This window comes from Natrix helvetica (assembly GCF_964273705.1).
Source record: "Natrix helvetica genome assembly, chromosome: Z".
Taxonomy (NCBI): Eukaryota; Metazoa; Chordata; class Lepidosauria; order Squamata; family Natricidae; genus Natrix; species Natrix helvetica.
This window is the reverse complement of record NC_138554.1, coordinates 136,748,002-136,765,606: the sequence shown is the minus strand read 5'-3', so window position 1 is coordinate 136,765,606 and position 17,605 is coordinate 136,748,002. Positions and strand designations below refer to the sequence as shown.

Sequence of the window (17,605 nt, the reverse complement as noted above, 5' to 3'; positions counted from 1 at the left end):
GAACAGGTAGCAAGCAAGTTACAACAGTTCATGTAGCGATGTTCAAAGTTACAACGGCACTGGAAAAAGTGACTTATGAGCGTTTTTCACCCTTACGAACTGTTACAGCATCCCCACAGTCATGTGATCAAAATTCAAATGTTTGGCAGCTGACACATATTTATGACCGTTGCAGTATCTTTTGTGACCTTCTGACAAGCAAAGTCAATAGGGAATCTAGATTCACTAATTTACTAGTATTATTAACATAACATCTGCAATGATTTACTTAACAACCATGGCAAGCAAGGTTGTAAAATGGGGCAAAACTCACTTAACAAATTAGGAACAGAAAATTTTGTCGCAATTGTGGTTCTAAGTCGTGGACTATCTGTAAAAGTATTATTTGCTTATTTCCCCTGACAATCTATGTCCCCATTTTACCAATCTTGGAAGGCTGAGTCAATCTTGTGTTGGTCAGAATCGAACTCCAGGCTGCGGGGATGCAGAGTTTGCCTGCAATAGTGCAGTTGTTACCAGGGCTCTTTATTATTAAGGCTCCTTATTAATATACACAAATATCTAAGACTGCTGTCCTCAACTTGGTGTTCCCCACATGCCAGCATAGTCATTGTTACGTAAACCTACCAAAATTATTTGTGAGTTGGTACAGAAACCAGTGTCTCAGAATATCATGGGGGAAAAAATGATTTATGAACCTTGGTGGTGCAGTGGTTAGAATGCAGTATTGCAGGGCAGCTCACTGCCACAGCTAGCAGTTGTATCCTCTGCCTTCCATCCTTCCAAGGTTGGTAAAATGAGGACGCAGATTGTTGGGGGGAAGGCTGGCTCTGTAAACTGCTTATACAGAGGGCTATAAAGCACTAAATCAGTATATAAGTCTATGTGCTATTGCTATTTAATATCTTAAAATATAGAGAAATCATGCTGCAGATGCAATTCATATTCATGAGTTGATACAGAAACCAATGTCACAAAAACATGGATAAAAATTAATGTCTTTTAAAATGTAGAGAAAAAAAGCAGCAAGTGTAATTTTGTTAAAAGGTGTTTCTGCAGATTGGTACTAAAGAGGAAAAGACCCCCTCAACCTACAGTGTGCCGTGTTTCTCCAAAAATAAGACAGGGTCTTCTTTTCTTTTGCCCCACGAAATATGGCCTTGGGCTTATTATAGGGGGAGGACTTATTTTTTTGGGGTTGCCGGGCAGCTGCTCCCTTGTGAACTGGCTCCCGAAGAGCCGGCCACAGCCTCAGGGGCGAAGCAGCCATGAGGTGACCACACTCACGAGGAGCCGCCTGGCAAACCCTCTCTCCAACCGGGCAGAGCGCCATTCACTGATCTAGGGGGTATCCCTAAGGCGCCAAGGCGTGTGGTGCTCTGCCCATCCCCCAGCTCCCGCGGCTTGGCACATTGGGGATACCCCTTAGATCAGTGCATGGAGCTCTGCCCGGCTGGAGAAGGGGGTTTGCCGGGCGGCTGCTCATGAGCGTGGTCACTTCATGGCTGCTTGGCCCCCCACTCATCAGGAGCCTGCTCACAAGGGAGCAGCCTCCCAGCAACTCCCCATTCCAGCCAGGCAGAATGCCATTCCCCAACTTAGCGGTATCCTGAAGGCAGCAAGCAATGTGAGCGTCTCTCCCCGGCTCCCACTGCTTGGCGCCTTCGGGATACCACTAGGTCAATGAGCGGTCCTCTGCCTGGCCGGGGGGGGGGGGTTGTCGAGGGGGCTTATTTTTGGGGGTGGGCTTATATTTTTGCCCACGCAAAAAATGTGGCACGGCGTTAGTTTCAGGACAGGTCATATTTTCGGGGAAACACTGTAGCTATTAAAGTACAAGGAAATATCAGTAACTCCTGGTTAGACAGTTCTAATTCAGGTGGTCCTCAACGACCACAGTTGGATCAGAATTTCTATTGCTAAGCAAGATTGTTGTTAAATGAGTCATGGCACATTTTCAACCATTTTTGCCACAATTGCTAAGTGAATTAGAATAACAGAGCAGGAAGGGATCTTGGAGATCTTCCAGCCCAACCCAATGCTCAAGCAGGAGACCTATACCATTTCAGACAAGTGGCTGTCCAGTCTCTTCTTAAAATCACTGCAGTTATTAAGTGAATCATACAGTTGTTAAGCGAAACTAGCTTCCCCCCATTGACTTTGCTAACCAGAAACTCTAGGGCTGCAAACAGAAGTCATGTGACCCTAAGATAGTGCAGCCATCATAAATACATGCCAGCTGCCAAGGAACTGAATTTTGACTACAAGCCATGGGAATGAATGTCTTAAGTTACTAGTGTTCACTCTATTTTGGATAATAATTGTATTTTTCTGCACAGGACCTCTGGACACGTGGACAAATTTGCAGACTTCATGGTGAAAGATGTAAAAAGTGGAGAATGCTTCCGAGCTGATCACCTCCTGAAGGGTATGCTTTGTGTTATTTCATTGTCTCTGTCTAATTCCATCATAAGACCAGCTTACATTGATGTTTAGGACCTGTCTGTGACTTCTTCTTGTCCTAATATCCACTCCATTCCACAGCAATTGTTGGTACCTTACAGATAAGAATGAAAAGACGGCAAAATGTCTGGAGAATCTCAGTCATCCAGATCACCATTCCAAAGGTGCTTTTTCAAGAGGCAACGGGACTATGCTTTTTTCCCCTTGAGGAAGAATACTTTCGAAGACAAAAAAGTCCACATTCTGGATAGAAAATACTGCTGGTTTGAAAGAAGCCATTTATGTTAACAGGAGGAGGGATACGACACCACCTGTCTCCTCTTTACAATGCAGCCCTTTCAGCAGTCCCAAGAAAATTCTACTTGCATCCTGATTCAAGTGCTTCTGAGGGCACAGATAAAGCCCCAAGTGGCCTCAAGAGTTCTCAAGGAGAGTACTAACGACCAGAGGACTTCAGAGAAATGTGATCCCCATCCCCCAGTCCAGCCACAAGTAATCCATCCATAACCTTCACCATCCTGCCAGAACTGATGAAGCTTCCTGGATGAGAAGCAAAATTTCTTCTTCTTCAGGGGAAAAAAACAATTCAGTTGCCTTTGGGGGAAAAAAGCACCTTTGGGATAAACGACAGCAGAAAGTCCCCAACTTATATTGCCTTGCTTGGAAATGGGAATTTTGGGCTCAATTCTTGTCGTAAGTCAAGGACTACCTATATGTTGAAGAGTGGCCTGTGAGGAAAACATCTCTGGTATTTCTTATCTAAGAAACTTGTCTGAGAAGCATATCACTTCTCAGTATTTGTGCAGGCTCCATGATTACCCCTGGGAGCATCATGGTGGCTTAGAGGTGGAGCTTTTGCCTTGCAATCAGGAGGCTGTGAGTTTGATCCTAGGCAGCTTCAGATAGTTCTCTCACTGGGTGCAATGAGTAAGTCTCTGCTGGGAACTCTGCATAGGTGGCATCCGGCCAGTAAATGCTCGAGCTCTAACTATCCTGTTGCAGGGGATTACAGTGTCGTTCCACAGGTTAATCGTTTCTCCTTAATTCCAGGTTGCTTCTCTCCTTGATTAGTTTCCATTTGTTGTTTCTTCTCCAAAGCACTTGAAGGCAGGACAAGAAGGAATGGATGGAAATTAATCAAGGGGAGAAGCAGTCTGGAACTAAGGAGAAATTTCTAATAGTGAGAACAATTAACCAGTGGAACATCTTCAGAAGTTGTGGGTGCTTCATCACTGGAGATTTTTTTAAAAAAAAACTAGACAGTTGTCTTAAATTGTACATGTTCCCCTGCTGGAGCAGGGGATTGGACTAGAAGACTTCCAGGGTCCCTTCCAGCTCTGTTCCGATTGATTGACTAAAAGGGAAAAAAATACTCATGGACACTATTTCCTCCTCTCTTTTTGCAGCCCATTTACAGAAGATGATGTCAGACAAGAAGTGCACCGCAGAGAAAAAGATGGAAATGGAGAACGTGATCACGCAGGTCAGTCAGCGATCTGACAAGCAGAAATGGCGCTCTCCTAGCCCAGAAATTGTGATTGTGATCCCAGGGACCCTCTGCACAGCATATATTTTGAAACAGCGCAGGAGCTGCTTCTGGTGGTGCATTTCTTTTGTTGCGAAAGGGCTTTTATAAAACATCTGTGCTTTGTGGTTTTTCTGTCAATTAAATAAGCACTCAGTGGCCCTTGCTTTTCAAGTGGGGTGGGGGTGCACAGATAGATTTCCAAAAAGGAGAACAAGGATAAATAACATAAGTAGTTCTTATGATTACAGTTGAACCCCAAATTTCTTGCTAAGCGAGACAGTTCTTAAGTGAGTTTTGTCCCATTTTACTACCTTTTTTGCCACTGTTGTTAAGTGAATCACTGCAGTTGTTAATTTAGTCACATGGTTGTTAAACGAATCCAGCTTAATCTGAATCCCCATTGACTTTGTTCGCCAGAAGTTTGCCAAAGATTATCTGAACCATGACCATCTGAATTTTGATCACACAACCATGGGGTCATCAGACATACATGGGAAAAATGGGACCTAAGACACTTTTTTCAGTGCCATTGTAACTTTGAATGGTCACTAAATGAACTATTCTAAATCAAGGACTACCATTATTAGGCTGGATTGTATGTTCCTGGGTAAATAAGACGGTCTTTTCTTTCCTGCTAGCTGGACAACTACAATCAGGAACAGCTTGCGGATCTGTTTGTCAATTACAATGTGAAGTCCCCCCTAACAGGAAATGACCTCACTGCTCCGGTGTCTTTCAATCTCATGTTCAAGACCTCTATTGGCCCAGGAGGAAACATGGCTGGGTATGTGGCTGTATGAAAATGGGGTGGAGGGGGGAGGAAGAGGGTGCTTGGGTTTTACTGGATTTGAATTTGTCCCTGCATTTGTAATTCCAGCTGGTTGAGTTTCCTTATTTGAGGGAGAATCTGGGGACCGTTGCTTCATTCTGGTGGACAGGATGGCCCATCCATCCAAAGAGGAAAGAAACAGCAAGGTGTGCCAGTGGACAGCCTCCAAAACTGTGCCTTGTAGTTTCCTCGTGCTTTGGGAAGATCTAACAAGCCTAATACCCGGGGATTTACATTTCAGATAGTCAGGAGAATTCTGGGAGTTGAAGTCCACTTGTCTCAGGAACTCTGCTTTAGTGGCCCAGGGCAAAGCGAAGTGAGAGTGGGAATCATTTACTGGGCTCTGTCAGAGCAGTTATTATTGCAGGTAATCCTCGACTTAAGACCACAATAGAATATAAACAAGATAGCTGTAGAGTGAGTTTTGCTCCATTATGCGACCTTTTTTGCCACACTTGTTAAGTGAAATATTTCAGTTGTTACGTTATAACATGTTAAGTGAATCTGGCTTCCCCATTGACTTAGTTTGTCAGAAGGTCACAAAAGGGAATCACATAACCCCAGGACACTGCAACATCATTAATAAAGCCTCTGGATTTTGATCACGTAATCATGGGGATGCTGCAACAGTCATAAGTGTGAAAAGTGCTCGTAGGTCACTTTTTCAGTGCCATTGTAACTTCGAGCGGTCACTAAACAAATGCTTATAAGTTGAGGACTACCTGTTCCACTATTTAGTTCCTCATGGTAGGAGAGGTTTTCACAGGGCTACATTTGAGAAGCTAGGCTGTCTTGTCTTGCTATCAGCTGCTAAACTTTTCTGCTTTCTTTCTTCCAATTATTGTTTCCCACCTCCCCACACCCCACCCCCTCTGATAGATACTTGAGGCCAGAAACTGCCCAGGGAATCTTTCTGAACTTCAAACGTCTTTTGGAATTCAACCAAGGCAAACTGCCTTTTGCTGCTGCTCAGATCGGCAATTCCTTCCGGAATGAAATCTCTCCTCGCTCAGGTCTCATCAGGGTCAGGTAATTGCTCTGAAAATTTGAAGTGGTGGGGGGAACATGGTCCTCACTGGATTTGATAGGTGTATTTATTTTGTTTTTACTGGCTCATCCTATTTCTACAGCCACCCATCTCACAATCAAGGGACTCTAGTGGCACACAACAAAAGCTAAAATAATATACAGGTAGTGTTCGAAAATTTCTGTTGCTAACAGACAAGAAACTTTTGCCTCATTTTATGACTTGTCATTAAGTGTGAAACATGATCATAAATCACTTTTTTCAAATGGTCCCTAGGTGAACTGTTGTAAGTTGAAGACTACCTGTGTTGCTTTTATTGTTGTAAGCTGTCCAGAGTCTCCTTGCAGCAAGATGAGCAGCAAATAAATAGAATAAATAAATATATGCTACTTGCACAAGCTCCTGAAGTTTGATTACATGATCATGGGGGAACGCTGCAAGGGTTGCAAGTACGAAGACTGATCATAAATAACTTTTTCCAGGCCATTGTGACTTTGGACATTTGCTAAATGAATGGTTGTAAGTTGAGGACTAGCTCTAACTACCTATAACCTGTGGACTACCTGGTAATTCATAAACTCTAAGATTTAAATATCAACATGACTGATAGTCTTTGTTACAAATGCCTCCTCCTCCTCAGAATGCACTTGTGCATCCAACTCCACTTTTCCTGCTATCAGCCTGAATCTGCATCTCCCCATGTTCCCCTCCAGTGATAAAAATCCCCACTCTCAGCCGTCTTGGCAGGTGCCAAGTTGTTTTTTTTTTAATCTTTTGTTATCCCAGAGAATAACAGCATTAGGGAGGGGGGTTTTTTGTGACAAAGAAGACACTGAATATTTGGCTCTTTGAAGACATAGTGTTTGAGTTACAGCCTGCCTATTATGTTCATAAATCTTAACATTTGTAAAACAGGTTGGTCACATATTGACCCGACTTTGCAACTTTTTTTTTGTTCCTTAAGCAGATAGCAGTAGCACTTAGACTTACATAACGCTTCACAGCGCTTTAGAGCCCTCTCTAATGGAATGGGACAACTTGCCACAGCCAAAAAGCTGTGGGACAACTTGCTGTGGGTCCATTTAACAATTCTATTTAATTTTTTTAAATAAATAAAAAATATTTTCATTTTTTCCATTCACATTTCATTCTGTTCCCTCCTTTGGCATCCTTTTTTTAATGGTTCTATTCCACTATTTGTTCGATGTTAGTGTAACTCTTTTCTCACAGCAAGTTGGCCGTGGCAAGTTAGTGAATTGACCGTGGCAAACATCATAGTCCCCTCTCTAAGCAGTTTACAGAGTCAATCTATTGCCCTCAGGAATCTGGATCCTCGTTTTACTTATCTTGGAAGTATAGAAGGCTGAGACAACCTTCGGCTGGTCAGGATTGAACTCCTGGCAGTGGGCAGGAGGCAGTTAGCCCCCAATACTGCATTCTAAAATGCTGTGGCCGTGTGACCACCATGATTATTAAGCGAATGTGGTGCTCATAAGTGCAAGCCCACAATAGGCACGGTTTTGCCAAAACCAGAAGTAATTGCCAGTTTCCCTCAAAATCATTGTAAAACTCAATCACTTGACCACAGGCTGCTGCAAACAATTGTAAATGATTGTGTTGCCAAGCATCTGAAGTGTGGTCACATGACCAAGAGATGTGTTGATTGCTGAAACTTTAAATCCACTTTGTCCACTTTTTCAGACAGGTCATAACTTTGAGCTGTTGCTAAGCAGCCAGTTGCAAATCGAGGACTGTCTTTATCCCCCTAAGATTTGCTCTCTTATCGAGAGAAGTTACAATCTGAAGCGTTTCTCTATATGTTTCAGGGAATTCACAATGGCAGAAATTGAACATTTTGTGGACCCCAGTGAAAAATGTCATCCTAAGTTTCAAAATGTAGCCGACCTCCACATCCTCTTGTATTCTTCCAAGGCCCAGACCAGTGGGCAGCCAGCACGTGTCATGTGTTTGGGGGATGCTGTTGAGCAGGTAAGGGCTGGGTTGTTCTTGTGAACAGGAGGAAATCCTCTTGACTCCCTTTGTTACATTCAGTGTGGAAGGAGAATGAAATCAGATACAGACAATGCCTGAATTCAACGGCCAAGCTGTTTGATTTATAGCATCTGGGTTTAACTCGATACCTGCTGAGGGTTGGACTTCCAAACCCATAATCTCTACCCATCTCCCACTGGGCTTTAAGTACAGAGAAACCTGGGTTGCAACACACTGGGAAGGCTGCTTGGCAGGCTTAAGATAGCGCATGGCTGGCTGGGGAATTCTGGGAGTTGGAGTCCACACATCTCAAAGCTGCCTCGGTTGAGAAACACTGAGGTAAAATAGTCATAATTGAATACTCACCGTGCCCGTAGGAACCCACATAAAATGTATGTGAGAAAAGATTTCAGAATGTTGAGGGAAAATACAGAAATCCCTTCCCAGTGAAACGGGGGGGGGGGGGGGGATGAGGAGGTTGGGGTGACTAGGATTAGGAGTGGCATGATGGTAATCTTCCAGTATTTGAGGGGCTGCCACAGAGAGGAGAGGATCCACATATTGTCCAAAGCAGCTGAAGACAGGACAAGAAGCAATGGATGAAAACTAATTAAGGAGAGAACCAACCTAGAACTAAGTAGAATGTTCTTAGTGGGCAGTAGGAACAATTAAGCAGTGGAACGGCTTGACTGCAGTGGGTGCTCCAACATTGGAGGTTTTTAAGAAGAGACTGGATAGCCACCCATAATGCAACGTGCGACCCTCCTCAGTGTGCATGCTCGCATGAGAGGCGCTGCCCCCATTTTTTGCATGCTTTTTTCGCCCTCCCCAGGCTCCTATAAAGCCTCTGGAGCCTGGGGAGGGCGAAAAGTGGCTTTAAAAAAGGCTGAACTCACCTGGCCAGCGCGAGCATGCACACTGGCCAGCTGACAGGGCAACACCTTGTGTGCCCTGACAAATGGCTCTGTGTGTCACCTGTGGCACACGTGCCATAGGTCACCAGCCCAGATATAGGGTCTCCTGTTGAGCAGGGCGTTGGACTAGAAGACCTCCAACGTCCCTCCCTACTCTGTTATGTATTGTACTGGCTAAGAATTTGCAGAATTGCATTGCCAGGATCCTTAGAGATGCCAAGTAGGGGAAGGCTTGGAAGTTTTCTGGAGAAATGTTTCCTGCTCCTTTATACCTCCTTACAGTTTTTGTTCCTTTGAAAAGCCTCTTTGCTTCTCTTTGCTTTCCCAGGGTGTGATCAACAATTCCGTCCTGGGCTACTTCATTGGCCGGATCTACCTCTACCTCATCAAAGTTGGCATCTCTCCAGAGAAGCTTCGTTTCCGGCAGCACATGGAGAATGAGATGGCTCATTACGCCTGTGACTGCTGGGATGCGGAGACCAAAACCTCCTACGTAAGCAATAGCATACGTCTCTTCACAGTTCTTTATAGACCTCTCTAAGCAGTTGACCGAATCAGACTTTCCCCCCACAACAATCTGGGTCCTCATTTTGTAGACTTCAGATGGATGGAAAACTGAGTCAACCTTGAGCCAGTCAGGATCAAACTACTGGCAGATAGCGGAATTAGCCTGCAATACTGTGTTCTAACCACTGCGCCACGACCGAAATGCCAAGCTTTTGAGTTCTTGGGTGGAAAGCCCAACTCGGTTTGTGCGTATAGGTGCAGGCACACATGCATCTTAAGGTGACTCTTGTGATTAAAGCCAAAGTTGAATTGTCAAGAGGTGCCTCTCCAAAGGAAGATCTGCTAATTCCTCTTTTAAAATGCTTCTGAAATTATAAAAGATTCTGGAGGTAGGTCTTCTTAACAGATTGCCTTAGGAACTACGTGGCTTCTGATCACTTTTAAACTCCTTCCTGTATGCAGTCCTTATCTCCCAGCTCTCTATGATTAGGCTCGGGTTTATAACAGTTCACCATGGCCAGCTCACCATGGCTAACTCATTACACCAATTTTCTGTGGCCAGCTCACCACAAAGAAACACAGCCAATCAACCACCAGACAACTCGCTGCAGGACAAGAGTCACACTAATATCAAAGAAATGATGGAATGGAATCATTAAAGAAAGGATTGAAAATGAAATGAGAATGACAAAAATTAAAACAATTTTAAATTTATTTTAAATAATTAAATTGAATTGTTAAATTGTCCCCTGGCGAGTGGCTGTGATGCGTTGTCCTGCATTGAATTGGCCTCAATGCAGGATCGCTTGGACGTCATGATTTGTCTAAAGTGGAGGCTTCATTTTTGTTTTTTGTTTTTACTTTTCCAGGGCTGGATTGAAATTGTTGGCTGCGCTGATCGCTCCTGCTACGACCTCTCCTGCCACGCCAGAGCCACCAAAGTCCCTCTCGTTGCTGAGAAGCTTTTGAAGGAGCCGATATCCTTTTCTGAAAGAAAACATGGCTGGTTCCATCCATTTTGGTGTGAATGAGCTTAACAAGCCTTCGGGGCCACTTGGAGGAAATCAGGGAACTGCTGTGAGCTAAGAGCTGGGTGGGTGGGTGGGTGTTCTGTGATGCCATCATAATCCTTAAATGAAATGTCAGTACAGGTAGTCCTTGATTTACAATTAATCGTGTAGCGACCATTCAAAGTTACAACAGACCCTGAAAAAATTGCTTATACCTAGGATTCATGGTTTATGCCCCCTCAGATCACGTGACTGCATGTTGGGCACTCAGCATGTGGCCCTCACTTGAAATTTTCTACAGCATCTTGTGGTTATGTGACTGCAAAGTACTTTTCTTAAAGCAGTGTTTACTTCTGGTATTCAGCAAAAAAAAAAAAAAAAAAAAAGTTGCATAGTGGTTTCGCTTAACATCTGACATCTGCTTAAAGACCACTGCAAAAAAGTTTGTGAAATTTGGGTACGGTCATGTGGTATCTCACTTTATGATTATCACAACTTACGCGGTCAGTTTTGGTCTTACGTTGAGGACTGCTTTGTACCCTATGCTGCGGCTAGCTCTTGCCTCACTTCCCTGAATTCCGGTGGCCTATTAGGAAGATAATCCGGTTCTTTAAATTGAAATTGTCAAATGTTTTGAAAGACTGAATAGAGAAGAGGCAGCTTGAGCTACTTCAGGATTTGAAAGCTAATTTTCATGAAGCCACTGAATAACTGCAGAATAGCCAGGGCCAGAGCAGGAAAGTTACACTCTCTAATCAAAGTTTTGCATCCTAAGAGGTAGTCCTCCACTTACGACCATTCATTTAGCAACCATTCAAATTTAGAACAGCCGTGAAAAAAGTAATTTACAACTAGTTCTCCTGTGGTCCAAATTTGGGCGTCTGGTAACAGACATGCGTTTATGGTGGTTGTAGCATCCTGGAGTCATATCAGTGGTGGGTTTCTACCGGATCGCACAAAATTGGTCCTATGACTGCAGAATGCTGCAAAATACCATAAATGCAGGCCAGTTGTTGAGTGTTTCAAATGTGATTGGAACACTCAACAAGGTGACCACAGTGGTGTGTGTGTGTGTGAGTGAGACAGACAGACAGAGAGAGGAACAGAGAGAGGGGGTGAGGGAGGGAATCAGAGAAAGACTGACAGACAGACACACACACAGACAGAGAGGGGGAGGGAGGGAGAGAAAGATAGACAGACAGAGAGAGACACACACACAGAGTGAGTGATTAAGTGAATGAGTGAGAGACAGACACACCCACATACACAGAGTGACAGAGAGAGAGGAAGGGAGGGGAGAGAGACAGAGGGAGACACACACACACACACAGAGTGAGTGAGTGAGAGACAGACAGACAGACACACACACACAGAGTGACAGAGATGGGGGAAGGAGGAGAGAGAGAGAGAGAGAGAGATAACAGAGAGAGAGAGAGAGAGACAGATAGACACCCAGAGAAAATGACAGAGGGAGACAGACAGGGAGGGAGGGAGAGAGAGACAAAGAGCCAGAGAGAGAGAGAGAAAGAAAAAGAAAAAAGAAAGAAAGTGGGAGAGAGAGATGAAAGAAAGAAAAACAACTTATGACCACAATTGAGCCCAAAATTTTGGTTGCTAAGCAAGAGCGTCGTTGAGTTTCACCACATTTTCCAAGTTAGCCATGCCCACCTGGTCACATGACTGCCAAGCCACTCCCACCAGGTCACATGGCTGGCAAGCCACTCCCACAAAGGAGGCCACACCCACAGTAGGTTCCAAAAAATTTTGAAAGCCACCACTGAGTCATATGATCACCATTTGTGACCTTCCAAGCTGGGTTCCGACAGGAAAGTTGAGAATGGAGGAAGCTGGATTCACTTAACAACTGCATGACTCTCTTTAACAACTGCAGTGATTCATGTAATAACCATGGCAAAAAGGTCTTAAAACTAAAGCAGCGCACTTAACGACTGTCTTACTTCGCAATGAAAATTCTGGTCTGGTTATCGTTAATCGATGGCTACCTGTAAGAGGGTAAAGAAAAGGTCGCAAAATTGGGTGTGGCTCACTTAGCAACCTCCTTGCTTAGCAATGGAAGTTCTGCTCCCAATTTTGATCATAAGTCGAGGTCTACCTGTAACTGCGCAAAAAAAATGGTGGGAAAGTTTAAAAAATCATTTACTTGCCACGTGTGAAATCATATGCACAACCACACTTGCAGTTGGATTCCTTAGTGCCACCTGTACAGAATCGCCAATGTTGTTCAGTTTGAAGCCAACAAGGGAGCCATAGGGAAGGCGTACAAGAAGGAAGCCAAGCTGGTGCTGGAGTATCTCGCCATCTGTGATGAGTGTTACATCAGTGAGATGGAGACGCAGCTGAACGAAAAAGGGTAAGCTAAGCCTGACAGAACTGGGTCTCCTTGGGAGCCGTGCGAGTCAAGATTTTTAAACCCAGCATCCCAACCCAATAAATGTGGAAATCCAGTGTGATTTTTGGGAGTTGATTATCTTACCAGTGGCCTAGAGACTTTTGCCTTCCACCCAGAAGGTTGAAAGTTCAATCCTACACAGCAAGACATATTTTTCTCTGTTAGGGAGAAAATATCTGCTGTGAACTCCATATAGGCATCAGGAAGGGCATCTGGCCAGTAAACGCTCAAGCTTCATTCAAGTCACCCGACTCCATCCTAATGCAAGGGATTACGGGGTTGTAAAAACAAAACATTCTCTTATCTCACAATACTTATTGATGAAGACGCAACTGCCTTTCTTCAGAAGACTGATTGTCTTTCAGAGAAATGATAATTAAACCAGTAACAATAACCAGCAGTTTCCAAGTGACTTGCAAGAGCAGCTTCTTGTAAAGAAACTTGCAGCCACCTAAAAGTGAACTGACGGGTGTGCAAAGCACAGTCCTAAGAGCTAATGAGGATCTGTTGGTGCAGCCAATCTTAATCTCTTTGCTTTGGAGGAGCTGAAATTTCCTCTTAGCATCAAAGTATATGGATTGCAACCTCCATCACCCGTTTCCTATTGCATGTTTATTTATTTACTAATTTACTAACTAAATAACTATACACTCTGTCCATCTTGCTGTCAAGCCAGTCTGGGTGATTTATAGCATCATAAAAGCATAAAATAAAACAATTAAACATCATCCCAAAGGTGCTTTTTCCCCAAAAGGCAATTGGACTTTCTTGGGTTTTTTTCTCCTTTGAAAACATTTCACTTCTTAGAATACACAATGTACCCAGGGAGGTTCACATTAAATTTCTTAGAAAAAGCACAAGAGATGAAATTCTGGGTGTACAAAGGGGGCAAGCATTGACATACCATGATATGGAGATAACCATTCTGAAGCAGATCCCTAAGAAGATTAGAGAAAAAAGGAAGAATTATTCGCAATTAGCGAATAAATTATACCAGAAAGGGGTGTGGTTTAGATGGTTGATGTCTGAAGGTATGCTGATATTCTGGGAGGAGACAAGAATTAGAATCAACTCACCCATAGAGGCACAGGCCTTTATGGAAAAAAATAAAACACTCCTAGAAAAAACACAAGACACTACAACGGACACACAGGACACGGGAGGGGCCAGAGCTCTGCCAGTGGAGGGAGATGGGGCAATAGCAAGAAGACTCAGATCACAAAAATAAACAAGAAAGTCATATTATTATAAACTGACCGAAAGTGATAATGGAATTATATCTGGATTTTATACTGTAATGTCTAATTTGATTGAATTTAGTAATAGAACTAATATGCTGATTGTAATCAACTATATACCAATGCATTATATATAAATGTATACTATGAGTATGGAGAGAGGGGCGCCTGTCACATTTTGCAACTGCCAAAATTTGTATACCTGTCCATTTACCCTTTTCCCTATAAATTTTGAAAAACCAATAAAAAATTTTTGTTAAAAAAAAAAAAACATTTCACTTCTCATCAATGAATTGAAGAAGCTTCTTGAGTGAACCGCAAAATGTTTTCAAAGAAAAAACAAAGTCCAAAGTGCCTTTTGGAAAAAGCACCTTTGGGACCACTATGAGCTGAATGATTGAGAATTTCCCTAAACATTAACAATATTAAAATTTAATATTTAATTTAATTCTGCAATAAGAATTAAAACACTAAAATTAACAAAAACCTCGACAAGAAGGGACCAATTTGAAAACATGATGGAGGTGCGGTCTTCTAATCTCCAGAGAGGGATGTGCCCATCGGAACTCCAGTCAACTGGCAACCAGGCTCCTTTGGCAGGCCTAAAAGGTGGGGGCAGGTCTCCCCACAAAAGAGACTCTGCCCCAGAGAATGGGAGCCACAGGAGAAAAAGCTCTTCTGGACTCACTGGCCAGAATTCCTTGACTGACAGGGACTGTGACGTGCCCCTTCTGCTGACACGGGTGGGGCGGGGCCAATCCCATTGGGGTGAGACGTTCCTCGGGTAGCCTGGACCCATACCATAAAGGGCTTTCAAGGGGATAACCAACATCTTTAATTGGACCTGGAAGGAAATCAGCAACCAGTACGAATCACACAACCACCCTGTCACACAAGCCACTCAAGGGACCTCCAGAACTGTTGTGTTTTGTACCAGTTGTAGCTCCCAAATATCCCTTTAGCTCCACAGTTCAGCATCCTTTTGACACCCCTTTCTCTCCTTGGTAGGGAATTTACGATTGAGACAGAAGGGAAAACCTTTCAGTTAACAAAGGACATGGTCGGCGTGAAAAGATTCCAGAAAACCTTGCATGGTAAGTCATCTTCACTCTAAAGCTGTTCAAAAAATAGAGCTGCTTCAGCTGAAGTGCCAAAAAGCACCTTGAGGGGGCAGTAGAACGTTACAATTCATTCTCTCTCTTTCTCTCTCTCTCTCTCTCTCTCTCTCTCTCTCTCTCTCTCTCTCTCTCTCTCTCTCTCTCTCTCTCTCTCTCTCCCTCCCTCCCTCCCTCCCTCCCTCCCTCCCTCCCTCTCTCTCTCTCTCTCTCTCTCTCTCTCTCTCTCCCCCCCCCCCCCCAATGATGCTGATGATAAAAACAGTCTCAAACTTGGAAATTTACTGAATCTGACCCACAAACATTAGATCTTTGATTTTTGTTTTCCAGTGGAAGAGATTGTCCCCAACGTGATTGAACCTTCATTTGGGCTTGGGAGAATCATGTATTCAATATTTGAGCATACATTCCGCATCAGAGAGGGAGATGAACAGCGAACGGTAGGATTTCTTGCAACCATAAGGCATTTACCTAGGGAACTCTGAATTACAGTTAGTCCTTAACTTAAGACCACAATTGAGCCCAAATTAGCAATAGAAATTATGAGCCCAAAATTTATGTTGCTAAGTAAGACAGTTTTAAGTGAATTTTATCCCATTTTATGGCCTTTCTTGCCACAGTGGTTAAGCGAATCCTTGCAGTTGTTAAGGATCGTTGAGTGAATCTGTATTCCACATTGCTTGATTAGAAGGTTGCAAAAGGGAATCACATGATTTTGGGACACTGCAACCGTCATAAATATGAACCAGTTGCCAAGCATCTGAATTTTGATCACTTGACTATGGGGATGCTGCAACAGTCATAAGTGGGAAAAATGGTCATGTCACATTTTTCAGTGCCGCTGTAACTTCAAACCATCACTAAATAAAATGTTGTGATTTGGGGACTACCTGTATTTATTAGATTTTTACCCTGCTTTTATTACTTTATAAATGAGTCAAAATAATGAAAATACTTATTACCCCTCCTATTTCCCCACAGCAGTCCAGGGAGGTACGTTAGGCTGAGGCAAATTGGCCCAAAATCACCCAGCCTGCTTCATGCCTAAAGCGACGTTAGAACTCCCTGTCTCCTGGTGATTGACCCAAAGTCACCCAGCTGCCTTTCAAGGCTAAAGTGGGATTAGAACTCATTGTTCCTGGGAATTGGCTCAAAGTCCCTCCATTGGTTTTCATGCCTAAGGCAGGACTAGAACTCACTGCCTTCGGGTTTCTAAATCAGCATCTTTAACCACTATACCAAAATGGTATAGAAATGCAGAGCAAAAAGTTAAGGCTGTTTACTATTGTACCATACTGTCAAGAATCGGAAGTTACTGTCTTTTGTGTTTTTTCCCCCCTACACCCCTTTTTTCCTGATCTTTATTTTCATTTGTTTTATAATATAATTTAATAACACTCCTTGAAGAAAAATGTTTCAAACTGGGTGGATCTCAACAGTCCTAAATCGGAACACTCCAATTTTCTGAATGCCTGATTGTTGTTTTCTATTTGTACCAGTACTTCAGCTTTCCTGCTGTGGTGGCTCCTTTCAAATGCTCAGTTCTCCCTTTAAGCCAGAACCAGGAATTCATTCCGTTTGTCAAGGAACTCTGTAAGTAAACTGCTTCCCTGTAAATAAACATTATTTGAACGAATTATTTCTGGAAAGCGGTCCTCAACTTTTGGTTACAATTGAGCCAAACGTTTCGGTTGCTAAGAAAGACATTTGCTAAAAAACATTTGCCCCATTTCACGACCTTTCTGGCCACAGTTGTTAAGCGAATCACTGTAGTTGTCAAGTTAGTAACACGGTTGTTAAGTAAATTAGGCTTGACAGAAGGTCGTAAAAGGGGATCATGTGACCCCGGAACACTGCAACCGTCCTAAATATGAGTCAGTTGCCAAGGGTCCGAATTTTGATCACGGAGATGCTGCAACAGTCATCAGGATGGAAGAGTCATAAGTCACTTTTTTCAGTGGTGTTGTAACTTTGAACGGTCACTAAATGAATGGTTGCAAGTCGAGGACGACCTGTAAAGGGATGGAAGTATTGTATGTCTGGATTTTGACAATGATTAGTCACGTTCATTAAACAATGGATGTATTTACCTGCATTATGGTGTTATCAGCACTAGAGACCTGCAAAGAATAGGAAATTAGATGGGCCAATTCTTTATGCTCTTCCATCTTCTCCCTCATTGAGAGAGAGGAAACTGTTTTGAAAACTCTTCATTTCTTATTTCTTATTATTTTATTTTATTGTTATCTTGTATTCATTAAACCTATATATCACCCATCTTGCTATCCAAAGTGATTCTGGGCGGCTCCCGATGCAATAAAATATATAGAATGTCTAGAATTATATATAGCTATAAATAATATATAGAATTATAATTATAAACACAATTAAAATTACAAGAGTTGAACACAGACTAAAAAGCGAAAGCTGTCCATAAACTGTCCTTTCATTTGATGTTAAGAAATGCAAAATAGACTTTTAGGATATTTTGGGCTTTGATTTTGGTTTTCATTTGGAGAGACCTTGTGGAATTCATTTTTCCTTATTTTAGTTGTAAAACATCATGTAGAGT

At 42.9% G+C, this 17,605-nt stretch overlaps 1 protein-coding gene across 1 annotated transcript in view; it reads left to right on the top strand.

Annotated features, from left to right (window-relative positions):
* The window catches only part of GARS1 (glycyl-tRNA synthetase 1), a 28,177-nt gene that overhangs the window by 7,521 nt on the left and 3,051 nt on the right, over positions 1-17,605 (top strand). Inside the window, exons 5-15 of the mRNA XM_081970205.1 lie at positions 2,340-2,428; positions 3,870-3,946; positions 4,630-4,775; positions 5,700-5,849; positions 7,674-7,836; positions 9,082-9,246; positions 10,130-10,238; positions 12,497-12,641; positions 14,927-15,012; positions 15,364-15,473; positions 16,533-16,626. Coding sequence (XP_081826331.1) covers positions 2,340-2,428; positions 3,870-3,946; positions 4,630-4,775; positions 5,700-5,849; positions 7,674-7,836; positions 9,082-9,246; positions 10,130-10,238; positions 12,497-12,641; positions 14,927-15,012; positions 15,364-15,473; positions 16,533-16,626 — 1,334 coding nt within the window. The remainder of the gene's footprint in view (positions 1-2,339; positions 2,429-3,869; positions 3,947-4,629; positions 4,776-5,699; positions 5,850-7,673; positions 7,837-9,081; positions 9,247-10,129; positions 10,239-12,496; positions 12,642-14,926; positions 15,013-15,363; positions 15,474-16,532; positions 16,627-17,605) is intronic.